The sequence below is a fragment of the Triticum dicoccoides genome, chromosome 1B (assembly GCF_002162155.2).
Source record: "Triticum dicoccoides isolate Atlit2015 ecotype Zavitan chromosome 1B, WEW_v2.0, whole genome shotgun sequence".
Taxonomy (NCBI): Eukaryota; Viridiplantae; Streptophyta; class Magnoliopsida; order Poales; family Poaceae; genus Triticum; species Triticum dicoccoides.
Genome location: NC_041381.1, coordinates 661,686,247 through 661,700,853, shown reverse-complemented (window position 1 = coordinate 661,700,853; position 14,607 = coordinate 661,686,247). Strand labels below are relative to the sequence as shown.

Below are 14,607 nucleotides of genomic sequence, written 5' to 3'. Positions count from 1 at the left end.
TCCCAAGTCAAACCTATTTCCTTTAAGTTTGAGCAAGTTTATCAAGAAACACAACGACACCTGTAATAACACCATGATGTTTCCACCGACATCGACTCATTGTCAGACAAGTCAATATAACCTTTTCCCAAATTTGGTCAAATTCAGAAAACATTGACTTGAGACAAAACTTATACGGGTCGCATTTTTAAAACGACGCGAGCATTTTGACAAAAATATAAAAAGGTAAAGAAATACTAACATAAAAGTGAGGTAAAATTCCCCATCTACCACCACCGGGGTGGCTTAAACCCCACATCACAGAGAGTCAATCCCCTGTCCCTCCCGGTGAGTCGTCTCCTCTCCACTTCCATCTACACCAAGCGGAGAGGGGAAGGAGATCTCAATCCCCACCTCCGCGCCTCACCAATGGCGCCGCCGCTCCTCCTCCTCCTCCTGCTCCTGATCCGGGCCGCCGGGACCTCCTCCGCGCCCGCGCCCCCGTCCTACTCCGCCCACTGCCCGGCCCCGCCCGCCGTGCCGGACCTCCCCGCGGGGGCCGGCCTCGCCTCCCCCTCCGCCGCCCCCGCCCCCGCGCTCCAGCTCTCCACCGGCTACTTCTCCGGCGGCGGGGACCTCCTCTTCGGCCCGGACGGCGCCTCCCGCCTCCCGCGCTCCTTCGCGCTGCTCCCCACCTCCGTCCTCCCCACCGCCGACGCCTCCGTCCTCCGCGTCGCCGCCACGCTCTCCTTCTCCGGCGGCGGCGGCCGCGGCAACCGCAACGGCATCTGGCCTACAGGCCGCAACCGCCGCCTCTTCGAGTACGACGGCCAGCAGCACCGCCTCCGCCCGCGCCTCCCGCGCTTCGTCGGCCGCCGCGGCTCCCTCGTCTTCGACCTCCACGGCTACTACTCCTCCGCCTCCGGGGGCCTCTGCATGGTCGGCTCGGGCTCCGGCCGCGCCGCCGACGGCCGCCCCGTCGCGCTCCTCGCCGCCGTGCTCCGCCTCCGCTTCCCCCGCCCCGCCAACCTCTCCAGCCCCTTCGTCACCGGCCGCCTCGAGAGCACCGGCCCCGGCCCCGGCGTGGCGTTCGAGCCCGTCTCGCTCCTCGCCTACGCGGAGGAGGGGTACGCCTACGCCGAGAGCGCGTCCTGCCCTCGCCCGCCCGCCGACGGCCGCGACGTCCGCCAGCTGTTCGGCGGGAGGAACTTCACCTGCCCCGGCCTCAGGTCGCTGCTAAGGCCGGGGTTTAGGCTGGACTACGGCAACGGCGGCGAGGCGGCCGCCTCCTCGCTGGGGATCAACCAGACGCACATGTTCGTCAACAGGGTGCACTGCGCGGCCGACGGCGCTGTGCGTGTCTATGTGGCCTTCTCCAACATGTCAGATTATTCCAGGTATTACTTCATGGTCACCGAGAAGGCGATTGTGGCAGAGGGCTTCTGGGATCACAATTCCAACAGGTTATGCTTGAAAGGATGCCATGTGGTAAACTCAGGATCATCCCGTGCGGAATTGGCGGTCGGTGAGTGCGGGATTGGGATGACCTTCTGGTTCCCGGGAGTGTGGTCGATCCAGGAACGGAGCTTTTCTGCAGGGTTGGTCTGGAACGCCAGCCTGAAAAGGGACCAGGGCATTGCCGGATATTCAACTGCGGTTAGGGGTAACTTTGGGGGTTTGAAGTACAACTACACTAAGGTTGATGAGGCAACCAAGTATTACAAGCAGTATGGCCTGAACAAGAAGAGGAAGGGCAAGTTCCCAGATAGAAATTCGTATCTAGACTTGGCGTTCCGGTTCAACTTGCAGAAATGGGGTGGTTCTGGGTACGCATCGCCGATTACAATCGGGTCCATGTTGTCTGATGGGAGCTCTTTTGTGCTCACAGACCTTTCCACTCGCCCTGCAGTGCTGGAGACGAAGCAGAGGTTACTTAATGTCAGCTACAATATCCGCTATGTCGGGCGTTGGTCACAAGCAACATTTCAGCGGCAACAGATCTCGGCGGAAGGTGTTTATGACACCGAGACAGGCTCCTTGTGCCTGATTGCATGTCGACGGGTTAATGTCTCCTCCTCAGACTGTAAGATTCTGATAACGGCTCACTTTGCTAGTCTGGATGCGAAAGCAGCACAACATGTCCAGGGGAAAATTATAAGCTTGAGGGGCAAGACCGACCCTCTTTTCTTTGAAACGCTGGACATTGATTCATATGGGATGTACATAGGCCAAGTGGAAGAATCAATATGGCGAATGGACTTGGAAAGCACCATGGCCCTCGTCTCAATGACTCTGTCGTGTGCCTTCATTGCTGTGCAGCTGTTCCATGTCAAGAAGGTCCCTGAAGTGCTCCCTGCTATGTCAATCACTATGCTTGTCGTGCTCGCTCTGGGTTACATGACCCCTCTTGTGCTCAACTTTGAGGCTCTTTTCAAGCACAGCAACAAACAGACTGTTCCCTTCTCCGGTGGTGGTTGGCTTGAGGTGAATGAGGTCATGGTGCGAATCATCACAATGGCGACGTTTCTGCTGCAGCTGCGCCTTCTTCAGTTGGCATGGTCTGCACGGTCTTCTGTGGATGGAAGCAAACACGAGGCATGGGCTGCAGAGAGGAAAGTGCTCTGGGTGTGCTTGCCGCTGTACATCATAGGTGGAGTTATAACAGCGATTGTGCACATGAGAACCAACCATAGCAGAAGGATGATGAGGCAAATTGCTCGCCTCATGCCGTCACGACATACATTCTGGGAGGACATTGTCCCTTACGGGGGCTTATTGCTCGATGGGTTCCTGCTCCCCCAGGTCATCCTGAATGTGTTCTCAGCTTCTAAAGTCAGAGCGCTTTCCCCTGTGTTTTACATTGGGGGCACCATGCTGCGTGCGCTGCCTCATGCATACGATGCATACAGGACCCATCACTTTGTGCGCAGCATGAGGCCATCCTACATCTACGCAAGCTCTCGCGACGACCTCTTCAGCCTCGCGTGGGACATCGTCATACCTTGTGGGGTGGTCCTGCTGGCCACGCTCCTCTTCTTTCAGCAGTGGCTTGGGGGCGCCTTCTTCCTCTGCTCCAAGAGACGGAAGCCGTCGAGCGAATACGAAATGGTTTCCACGGTCAGCTCTTAGCAAGTTCCTACAGCTTTATTCATCGCGAGATAAGTGGAAGTAGAGGAGGGGGTTTACATATGGTCTGAGAGATAGTTTTTTCTGTTTCCTGATGGATGAATATTTACCCCACATTGGCGCTTGTTTGTGGCAAAAACTTATACATGCATGTATATGAAAGAAGGAAACCAGATCAGGCAAGAGGTTCGGTTCTTGATTCACAGTTCCTTTTCCTATGCTATCGTTTGGTTTATGGTTTACCTTCCCTGTTATTCTGGTATTCTGTCAGGGCTATTCGTTGGAATTTATCTGCATCTGCTCTTTATGTGAGCTCTGCGTTTTTGTTTGTTTGCTGTGTAGCGTATGCATCTGAGACCCTGCCTGTCTGTCTAGTGTTTTTCTACTCATCCGTAGTTTCTTGAATCGTTGATTCCTGTTCCTGTTGCCATAATTCGGTCTATTGTTTACCGTTATTCTGGTTTTCAGTCAGGGTTAGCTAGCCCAGGTAGATTTCCTGCGAATTCGTTGGAATTAATCTGCACCTGTTCTTGCTATGAGCTCTGCATTTTTTGTGTGTTTGTGTATGCATGTGAGAACTGTCTGATCTGTCTGTCTGTCTACTGTTTTCCTACCCATCCATAGTTTCTTGACTCGTTGGTCCATCTGAGACGCCTGTTCAGCTCTTCATATGCATTGGTTTGGATAATGTCATTGCGACGGTTTTGAATAGTCCAACGTAAAAGCGTGCAAATGAGAAGAATAAAAACAGATGCATAGTATTTCCATCTTGATCGCAGAACCTGCATTTTCTTACAACCATTCTAATTTTAGTTTGTCCTATTTGTTAACGCTACTCCTCGACGTCGATACCGAATAAAGATTTTCAAAGGGAAGGTTGAGCTTTCAAATAAATTTAATGCGAAAGTTATATTTAACATTCACTAAGTCGGCATATATAGGCTTCAAAAGAAAAAGAAAAAGACCAGAAGAATGAAGATTCAACCGAGACTTGCTTAGATGTTTGGTTAGGCTGATCATCATCAAGAATCTGCACTAGGTGGTTCCAGGCAGTAATGGCTGGTATGGTAGAGTAGGAGGAAGATGCAGCGGGGCTGCGTCCAGCTGCTGTTTTGGTTATCTGCTGATCATCGATAGTTCCTGGTGCCTCCTACGCCTACGCCTACAATATTCCAGTCCCTAGCGTACAAATATGAAACAAAAATGCACGGAATAGGAATCAATAATTCCACCACAGAGAAATGACGAGGAATAAGCTATTCATCTTTGGCTTTCGGAAGGCTCACTTCATATAAAAAGACTTGGGTAGAGGTAGTGACATGAAGTCACTGGTTTTCTGTCACTTTAGTAGCTAAGAATTTCATGGTTATGAGCTCGGTCCCGAAGTAGGTAAGAACTAAGAACCAAATTTGTTGTGTTTGTTTTTCCACGGGTAGGTCAGATACAATTAGAACTTCAAACAAAAGATCAATGCCCTGAGCTTGTTTGTCCTCGGCTAGGTAAGTCTAGTAGGCTACAAGAGCTTTAAACAAACACTACATTTCATAGTTTATTTTATAATGATTTTGGGGACTGAACTTTAGGGAAAATCTCAAAAGATTCTCCTTCTCCTCATTGTCCATTTTTTTTGAAACGCGGTCCCTTAGGGCCCGATTCATTAACAAAGGTCGAAAAGAGTTGCCCAATTAATTAACGGAAAACCAGGCGAAAACCATCACAACATGCCCACAAAAACAAGGCACACAGGGCGACCTGGCAACCCACACAAGAACACACACACACCGTCGAGATTGCAATCCAGTGTCATCGTCATCACTCCTCCGCCAGGGCGACTCCACCTTCAACGACCATCGATGAAGCCCTCATCGCTCAAGCGCCGAGGCTTGTGCCGGTCGATGCCAAACAGTCCATCACATGCGCCGACGACCAGGCAGCTCCGACTCTCTCGACGAGCAATGTAGGGGAAAAGCAGTGGGCCTGCGTCGAGCCGGCACCGGAACCGATCACCCGTCTCGTGTCATCGTCACCGCGGAGTCACCTCCTCTGCAGCTCCGACTTCAGGAATGTGTTTGAACTGGCACTGTCACGACCACCTTTCACAATTACTCTGGGATTATCTGATGTGCAACGGCTAATTAAAAAGGACCGCCTAAATCTGAGGCGAATTTATTGTTTCCAATTTCAATCAATTGCATTCAAATCGTTGGATCGGAAGACGAACTGCCAGATATGTTTCTTCTTCCTCCAACTGTTTTCTAGATTAGAACGAACAGAGCACAGTTTGATTCGATTGTATCCAACCTCTCCCCCCGCATTGCCTCATCATTTAATTAAGAGATTGCATCCAACCTGATTTCTCTCCCCTATCTCCCGTGCCCCGCCTCCAGTAAGTTCTCGTCCGATCCCTCATTGCCGACGCCCTGACCGTCCACATCTTAGGCCGAGGCTCACCCGACTCGGCCTTGGGTGCTACTTCTCGTTCCCAGCAGAGTAGAACCGACTGACACATTTTACTACTAAATAACACGTAGTAAAGCAAAGCAAACCAGATACACACATGAAAAAAATGACACGCAGACACAAAAAGAGAAGAAAACTAAATAAAAAGAAAAGATAAAAAATTGTATAAGGAGAGACATGAAAAACAAGCTTTGCAAATTTTACTACTCTCTATGTTCACTTTTATAAGGCGTTGAAAACATTTTAGACAACATATAAAACAACCCATTTTCAGTTGTCTGAAATGACTTATAAAAGTGAACGGAAGGGGTAGTAATAACCATGTGAGACCTGTTCGTGTGTCTACGATTTTCTACTCACTCGTAGTAGTAGATCCTTGACTCAATGGTCCATGTGAGAGTCATAGTATTACTCAGCTCTACACATGTTTGGATAATGTCGCGACAGTTTAAAAGATTCCAACGTAAACCACGCCTCCACCCGGATTTGAGTCTTAAGCTATCTACTAAGAGCATCTCCAACATATAACCAAAAATAGCCTCCATGACAAAAAACAGACATTTGGGTCATTTTGGGCAACAAAATTTTGGCTCCAGAAGAGTGTTTTTTTTTTTGCGGGGGAGAAGAATGAAGATTCAACAGATACTTGCTTAGATCCAGCCAATCTAAAATTAGAATCTACACTAGGTGGATCCATCCAGTACACTTGTCATCAGTGACCGGCTAAGACAAAGCAAGTATGGTAGAGTAGGAGGAAGATGCAGCAGGGCAATGTCGAGTTGCTGTTTTGATTATCCGTTGATCATCGATAGTTCCTGGTGCCTCCTATGCTCCCACCTACAATATTCCAGTCCCTAGCATGCAAATATGAAACAAATAATGCACGGAACAGGAATCAATAATTCCACTACAGAGAAATAAGACGAGGAATAAGCTATCCATCTTTGGCTTTGGGAAGGCTCACTCCATATAAAATAATTTGGTGCATGATAGAGGTAGTGACATGAAGCCATTGGTTTTCCTTCACTTTAATAGGTAAGAATTCCTTGGTTATGAGCCGGGTCCCTGAGTAGGTAAGAACCAGATTTGTTGTGTTTGTTTCTCTCCGGGTAGGTCAGATATAATGAGAACTTCACCTGCCAAAAAAGGATATAATGAGAACTTGAAATAAAAGATCAATGCCCTGAGCTTGTCTGTCCCCGGCTAGGTTAGTCTATTAGGCTACAAGAGCTTTAAACAAACACTACATTTCATAAGTTTATTTAGAAGTATTGATCTTCGGTCTCTACACCAAGATGATGCAATTAGCCAAGAGAAAAGAGGTAGAAATTCGCCTAATTGATACTATTATTTTCCGACTCAATGTGTTAATTAGACCGTCCATGTCTCTTGGCCAGATAAATCGGTCACAAGTTTCTCCTCGAGGACGTCCTCTTGATTATTATTTTCTGGACTGAACTTCATGAAAAGTCACAAAAGATTCCCCTTCTCATTGTCTAAATTTTGAATAATTGTTTAAACTGACATTGTCACGACCACTTTTCACAATTATTCTGGTATTATCTGATGTACAACGGCTAATTAAAAAGGACCGCCTAAACCTGAGGCGACTTAATTGTTTCCCAATTTCAATCAATTGCATTCAAATCGTTGGATCAGAAAACGAACGAACAAGTATGTCTCTTCTCAACCGTTTTCTGGATTAGAACGAACAGAGCATGGTTTGAGTCGATTGCATCCAACCTTTTGTTTTTCAAAACGGAGGCATAAATTTGGCTCATCATTTAATTAAGAAATTGCATCCAACCTGATTTCTCTCCCCTATCTCTGGCAGGTTCTCGTCTGATCCCTCATTGGCGACGCCGTGACCGTCTATGACGTCCACATCTTAGGCCGAGGCTCACCCGACTCGGCCTTGGGTGCTACTTCTCGTTCCAGTAGAGTAGAATCAACTGACACATTTTACTACTAATAACACGCAGTAAAGTAAAGCAAACTAGATACACACATGGAAAAATAGCACGCAGGCGCAAAAAGAGAAGAAAACTAAATAAACAGAAACGAGAGAAAAAATGTGATAGGAAGAGACATGAAAAACAACAAGCTTTGCAAATTTTACTACTAATAACTACCACAGGCATCTCAATTACTCTACCCATGTTGCATGGCTGTGTGGCCGCAATAAGTTTCCTTGACATTGATGAAACTAACTGGAACGAACAATGGCACCTTGTATAACCACCCTGCCAAGGACATTGTTGCCAGGTATAAGGCCACCAGAAGATGGATCAAGAGATGGAGCAAGAACCTTTCTGAGTTCAGTAAATCAATCGAGCAATGTAGCTTGAAGATCAAAGGAAAGCACTTACCTGCCACACTAGTAAACTGCTTGAAACGAACCGGTTGTACCAGAGAAAAATAGTTGATATAAGATTGGCAAATGTATGGGATGAAAATACAAAGAGAATCCATGCAGTGGCATCTCAAAACTATAAACAAAACTACATTCCATCCTTGAAATCTGAAGATGGCAGGAACACTGCTGCACCTTGGCATTCTTTCAGAGACAGACTTGGAACCTCTCATGATGACAAGGCGATCGGCTGCGCCCGCAGACGCAACAACAAAGTCATTGGGGGCGCGCTCGCTGGCTATCGGTCGATGACGCCAGGCACGACACACACATGGTCATGAGCAACTTCATACAGAATGCCGACGTCCGTGGCACCACGCATGCATCTACTCCTTCCGTCCCATAATATAAGAGCGTTTTTTACACTACTAAAAAACGCTCTTATATTGTGGGGCGGAGGGAGTACTTTGCATCATCTGAGAGCGGTAACTGAAACTGCATTTTCTTTGACAGATAGCTTTGGTGATAGATGACAAAAACTCAGGGCAATAGCAAGCACACAGACAGACTGATGGATATTTACCCTACATTTGCGCTTGTTTGCGGCAATTTTTTTTGCCACAGATAATATAAATATACATCTCCTTTGACTACGGCTGCCACGCGAACGCAACACAATGAACCTTCACCTCGCAGCTGCCTGGTCGCCCGCTGCCGTCATTCCAGTTGCAGATGCCCCGTGCCACGCCGCCACCCCGGAATACATAGATTTTACCTCAATTAACTTTTCACCTAGCCGGTCCACTTATCACCAGTCAATGACCACGTGGAAAATAGTTCAGATGTGGTGGGGTAGAAGTGGGAGACGTGAGGGCCGTGTGGTGAAGTCCGGGTGAGAGGCATAGGCGTTGTGTTATGTAGCAATTCTTGTTACTCATCGATCATCTATAGCTCCTGGTGCCTCCCATGCCTACACCTATCAGATTCTAATCCATGGTGTGCAGATACCAACTAAATAAAGCATGAAATAGGAATTACCAATTCCAGTACAAAGAAATCAGATGAAGAGTGAGCTATTCGTGTTTGGCTTGGGGAAGGCCTGCTCCTTATTATAGAACAATTGGGTACACAGAAGAGTTAGTGTCGTTGGTTCTCCGTTAGGCAAATAATTAAGGATTCCTTTGTTATGAGCTTGGTCCTTGAGTGGGTAAGAGCATATGAGATCTTAAACAAACGATGAACTTTTTTGCTGGTTTCTCCTCGCGTAGGTTATAGGCAATAAAAAACTATACAAATGATGAATCTGCTGAGCTCGTTTGTCCTTGGGTAGGTAAGAGAGCCTATGAGACCTTAAAACAGATGATGAATATATTGTGCCTATTTTCCCTTGGGTAGGTCAAAGATACCGAGAACTTTAAACAAATGCTGAACTTTCTGAGCTTGTTTGTCTTTTGCTAGGTCAGCCTATTAAGCTGCGAGAGCATCAAATAAGCAATATATTTGTAAAATAGTTAGAGCATCTCCCAACTAGCCGTCCTCGTCCTTCTACACGCCCGGCAGCGGCAAGCTGAAGACATTACGTCAGCACTCAGCACCCCTCTATTTTTTCTACCCAACTCGTAGCACCTGCCCCAGCCGGTGATGAATGGACATTATTTTCTGAAACTTGTTTTGAGGAGTTGGAGTTGACATCCGAACGTATCTTCAAATTCTGAAATGTGCTAATGGAGTTAAGAAGTGAGAAGTGAGGAGCAGAGTTGAGAATTTGGAGGAGTAGAGTGTCGCCGAACAGGGCCTTAGTAGGCATGATACATATGAATGAGAGAAAACAGATCATGGAACGTCAGCCCATGAATAATAGTGACATGTCAGGATCGAGGATCCGTTTCCTGAACTATTTCGGATCGGCTGTGTTTTTCCACTATGCTAAGTAATGGAAAGGGGATTTTCCCGGTTAACAAGAAAACTCAGGAATGAGGAGCTTTCTTGTTCAGCGTTCAGTAATATACATTTCTGCCCTCCACTTATTTGTTTTGAAAGCTGCAAAATAATAATTCAACTCTCCTAAACAAAAAAGGGGAATCTGAGGTGTATTTGGTAGGTGGCAGCGCTCGTGTTCTTTCAGCAGTGGCTCGGAGGTGCCTTCTTCCTCTGCTTCATGGGCAGGAAGCCATTGAGTGAATATGAAATGGTTTCACAGTTAGCTCTTAGCAAGTTTCTATAGCTTCGTCGTAAGATAAGTGAATGTAGAGGAGTGTACATATAAACTGAGAGATACTCCCTCGGTAAATAAATATAAGAGCGTTTGGATCACTACTTTAACAAGGTCTCGCAGGGTTGGGTGCTTAATTCAGTGTCATTTTCCTATGCTATCGTTCGGTTTATTTTGACGAAATGCAGTTAGGCACTGCTTTCATTGCGTGAAGGAGTACAGACAGTCCTAACACTTGGCTGGAACAAACTGCAAGGTGAAAGTAGAAAAACAAAAACAGCAGTAGAGAATAGAACACGGCCTATCACCGCGACTACGGCAGCACACAAGGCTCCCAGTCAGGCTCCCATGGTCTAGCAGCAAGGGACACCACCCTCTGTCGTTCCGTTTATGGTTTACCCTCCCTGTTACTCTGTTATTCAGCCAGGGCTAGCTAGCCCAGGTGGATCTCTATTATGAGATTCCTTGAAATTAATCTGTATCTGCTCTTTCTGTGAGCCCTGCGTTTTTGTGTTTTCTGTGTGGTGTACGCATCCGAGACCTATCTGCATGTCTACTCCTTTCCTACTCACCCATAGTTTCTTGACTCGTAGTGGCATGAAGTCATTTGTTTGCATGAAGATAGTGACACAAAGTCGTTAGTTTTCCGTCTGGTCAATAGCTAAGAATTTCCTGGTCACGTGCTCGGTCCCCGGGTAGGTAAGAGCCCGTGTAATCATTAAACAAACAATGAACTTGTTGTCGACTTCTCCCCAGGTAGGTCAGATACAATGAGAACTTTAAACGAAATATGAATGCTCTGAGCTTGTTTGTCTTGTCCTCGGCTAGGCCAGTCTATTAGGCTGCAAGAGCTTTAAGAAAACAATAAATTTCATGAGTTTTTCTCGTGAAGTATATTGATCTTCCATTTCTTCACCAAGATGATGCACTAGCATGGAAAAAAGAGCTAGACATCCCATCCCCGACGAGGAAAAGCGAGCTAAGTAGAACCAGATTTTCTTAGTTAGTATGTTCCGACTTGAATCAGGAATGCTTCCAGCGTGTTAAAAAAGCCGTTCACCATCTCGTCTAGATAAACCGGTCACAAGTTTACTGTTATATATGCGCCCAGTCCACCTAGCCCCTCCGCCTAGCCGCACCGTGGGCTGCTCCGGCCGCGGCGGCCACCCAATCTCGCCGCAGGTCGCTCCGACTGCGGCGGCCACCAAGAAACTCTCCGTCTCCAGCTCCTCTACGACATCGTAGGTCAACAAGTCTCTCTTTGATCTTCGTTTCGACAAGGGGCATGCGTTTGAAGATGGCATCTGGAATTCTCTTCATCTCCCTATCAACTACTCTGAGGGCACCGGATTGAGGGAATTCTTCTCGGTAGCGGAATTTACTCGATCTTAGATCAGACTTACGGAGGAGTCCGTTGGTACGATCCTGCTCTCATGTTTTGGGGGGCGTGCTTCGCTTTTCAAGGTTCGTAAGCTTCAAGATGGCTTGTTCAAGTTCTCAGTTTCCTCTCTGGATGTTGGTTTTGCGATCTACTCCCTCCGTTCCTAAATATTTGTCTTTCTAGATCAACAAGTGACTACATACGGAGCAAAATGAGTGAATCTACACTCTAAAATATGTCTACATACATCCGTATGTGGTAATCCATTTGAAATGTCTGGAAAGACAAATATTTAGGAACGGAGGGAGTACAATGGAGGGAATATCTCTCTCCCGGAATTCAACATGGGTTTTCTGCTATGGGGAACAAATGGGCCTAAACATCGACCTATTTCTGATCCGGAGAGGGATGATGGATGGACTCAAGTTTCCAGATCCCAAGGACAAAATTCATATGCTGATGCTGTGTGTGCGCCCAGATTCATCGTTCCGATCAGGAACAACAATTCCCAAATTCGAAGATCGCAGGCTACGTCAGCGTTGGCTCCATCAACGGTGGCAGTTTCTTCGGTCTTCAATAGACTTCAATTCCCTGCGTTTAATGGCTCCTCCGAAGCAGGAAATGCGCCCATACAAAATCAAGTGACTGTTGAGGCCCAAGGTAATTCCTCTAATCCTTCATCGACTGGGACCAGGATTGCTTTGTCAAACCAGCCCAAGGCCTTCTGTGTTTGTTGTCTCTCTTTGGGCGACGAGAGGCCGGCCTGCACCAACAAGATCCGGTGCCGTAAATGTAAGGGGTGGGGTCATATTGCCAGTGGCTGTCGCTCGGCATTCCAGCCTCTCGTTACGTCAAATCACCGGTCTTCATCTCTATATGCACCAACTGCAACTCCCCCTGACAACAGAGCAATTGGCGCGTCTTCCCAGAGGAATGCTCTCGAGTTTCAAGGAAACCGAGGATTGCTAGTTAATCCTTCACCAAACACCGCAGTCTCTACCCAAGACCGAGCTCCCGCTTTGCCATCTCCTCCCCCTCCGCCGGCCCTCACCTCCAATCTCTTTCTGCAACAAGCAGTCAGCAGAGGAGAGCTCTTCAACCCATCCATGGCGAACTTCCCTTTCGATCCTAGTCCGTTCCTTCCTCCGCACCACCAAGCCATTCAGGTTGAGGGAAGACCTGCAAGAATCCGAGTCATCACGTCGGCTGCCGCTCCCAGGCATGAAGAGTGGGTGATTGCTACCATGGTTCCAATGCCCAATCAACAGGTCTTCTTCCCCAATGTTAGGCAAGTTTTAGCAGATTTCATTCTGCAAGAGAAGCATCTGACCTATGCTGAGATTTGCGCCTGCCCGTTTGGCCAATCATACGTCCGTTTCAACTCTCCCTTTGACAGAGATGCTCCGGTTCTGCAAAGTCCTCACCCGTATGGGGATGCTCATGTGATTTTTCAAAGGCACAACCAAGGGCTCAACTGGAGGAATCTTGCTCTGAACAGAGATATTTGGGCTATGCTTGTTGGTTTTACTTTTGACAAGAGGGATATTCATGAGATTGCCGATGTTGTAAGGAGTTTTGGTAAATTATTGCTCTGGGACAGAGCAAGGAGTACTAAGGCTGCATTGATGGTTCAGATCAGAGTGGATGAACTCAGTGATGTTCCAATCAGTATCGTTGTGGGTGAATCTGAAAACCCTAACTCTGAATCCTGGATTGTGCCAGTTGTTATTGTGTAGCAATCTGCAATTGGAATGGGTCCCCCTGATGAAGATCCTATTTCTGTTGATGGTAATCCTCACCCTCACCCTGCAAACCCTTTCTTTCAGTCAAACCAGCTAAATCACTTTGTGGGTCCTGTTGCTCAACATCAAGCTCAAGATGTCATGCGTCAACATGATGGTAATTTTCATCAAATAGCAATGCAAGATGTTGCAGGAGATGAAAACCCTGAGGAAGATGATGATGATCTTCTTGGTTGGGGTCACTGGGCCATGGGGGCTGAAGTTGATCAAGAAATTGAAGAAGGTGAATTTCTGGAACTTGCTGGTAGTGACATGAAGTCATTGGTAGGTTTTTCCTTTGTTATGAACTTGCTCCTTGGGTAGGTAAGAGCCTATGAGATCTTAAAGAATCAATGAATTTGTTGTGATCATTTCTCCTCGGGTAAGTTAGAGGCAATAAGAACTTTAATTTCCCTTGCAAAATAAAATAAAATAAAATAAAACAATGAATTTTCTGAGCTTATTTTTCCTCGGGTAGGTAAGAGCATATTAGGTCTTAAAACGGGTGATGAATTGTTCTGCCTGTTTCTTCTCGGGTAGGTAACAGACACCAAAAACTTTAAACAAACGATGATTTGAGCTTGTTTGTCCTCTGCTAGGTCAGCCTATTGGGCTATGAGAGCTTTAAATAAGAGCACGCTTTATCTCTGTGCACACAGAAAAAGGGAATCTTATGATGATGGAAATTGTACGCATGTGGACCACTTTGGCTCCGCCCAAAAGCCCCTGAGCAGACTATCTCCTGGCACAACCAAAGCATTTCCTCGCCCAAACAGCTTGTTGCTTTTCTGAAACCTTCACCAGCTTGTGTATCCTTGTAAGGTCGCGGTCCCGGCGTAAGAACGAGAAACTTGAGTCTAGCATGGCATAAAAGTTTTGATCTAAAGTTCCACACCAAGAAGGGCTAGCAAGTTAAGTATGTAGAAGCAAATTTGCCCGATCATCAGCATCTTCCAACTCGAATTGACAATGTTTTGACGTGTTAACTAGGCAGTTTATTGTCTCGACCGGATAAACCAGTCACAAGTTTACTTGCCTCGAGGATGTCTTCTTAGTTATTATATGCAAAAAATATGTATTATATCGAACATCACTAATGTACTACTATATACTTTTAGTGACCGCTGTTCAACTTTAGTGAGAATTAATCTCAAAAGATTTCTTCATTGTTCAAACTTGAAACACTGTTCAAACGGCCATTGCCATGACCACCTTTCATAGTATACAAACCAAAACATTCCATTTCTGCGAAGAGCGTGCCTACATAGTGAATCATCTGCATGCCCTGCCACGGTAGGAACTCTATTCCCATGTC

General features: G+C 46.8%; 1 protein-coding gene across 1 annotated transcript; it reads left to right on the top strand.

The window, feature by feature from the left end:
* The first annotated feature begins 311 nt into the window (after nt 1–311).
* Nucleotides 312–3,393, top strand: LOC119349477. Its single transcript, XM_037617516.1, has one exon. It carries the CDS (start codon nt 409–411, stop codon nt 3,106–3,108), a length of 2,700 nt encoding a protein of 899 aa, XP_037473413.1. The 5' UTR covers nt 312–408; the 3' UTR covers nt 3,109–3,393.
* Nucleotides 3,394–14,607: the final 11,214 nt, after the last annotated feature.

Bases quoted from the DNA above. Each gene is read 5' to 3' on its own strand.
- LOC119349477 (XM_037617516.1), top strand. From the start codon at position 409: ATGGCGCCGCCGCTCCTCCTCCTCCTCCTGCTCCTGATCCGGGCCGCC.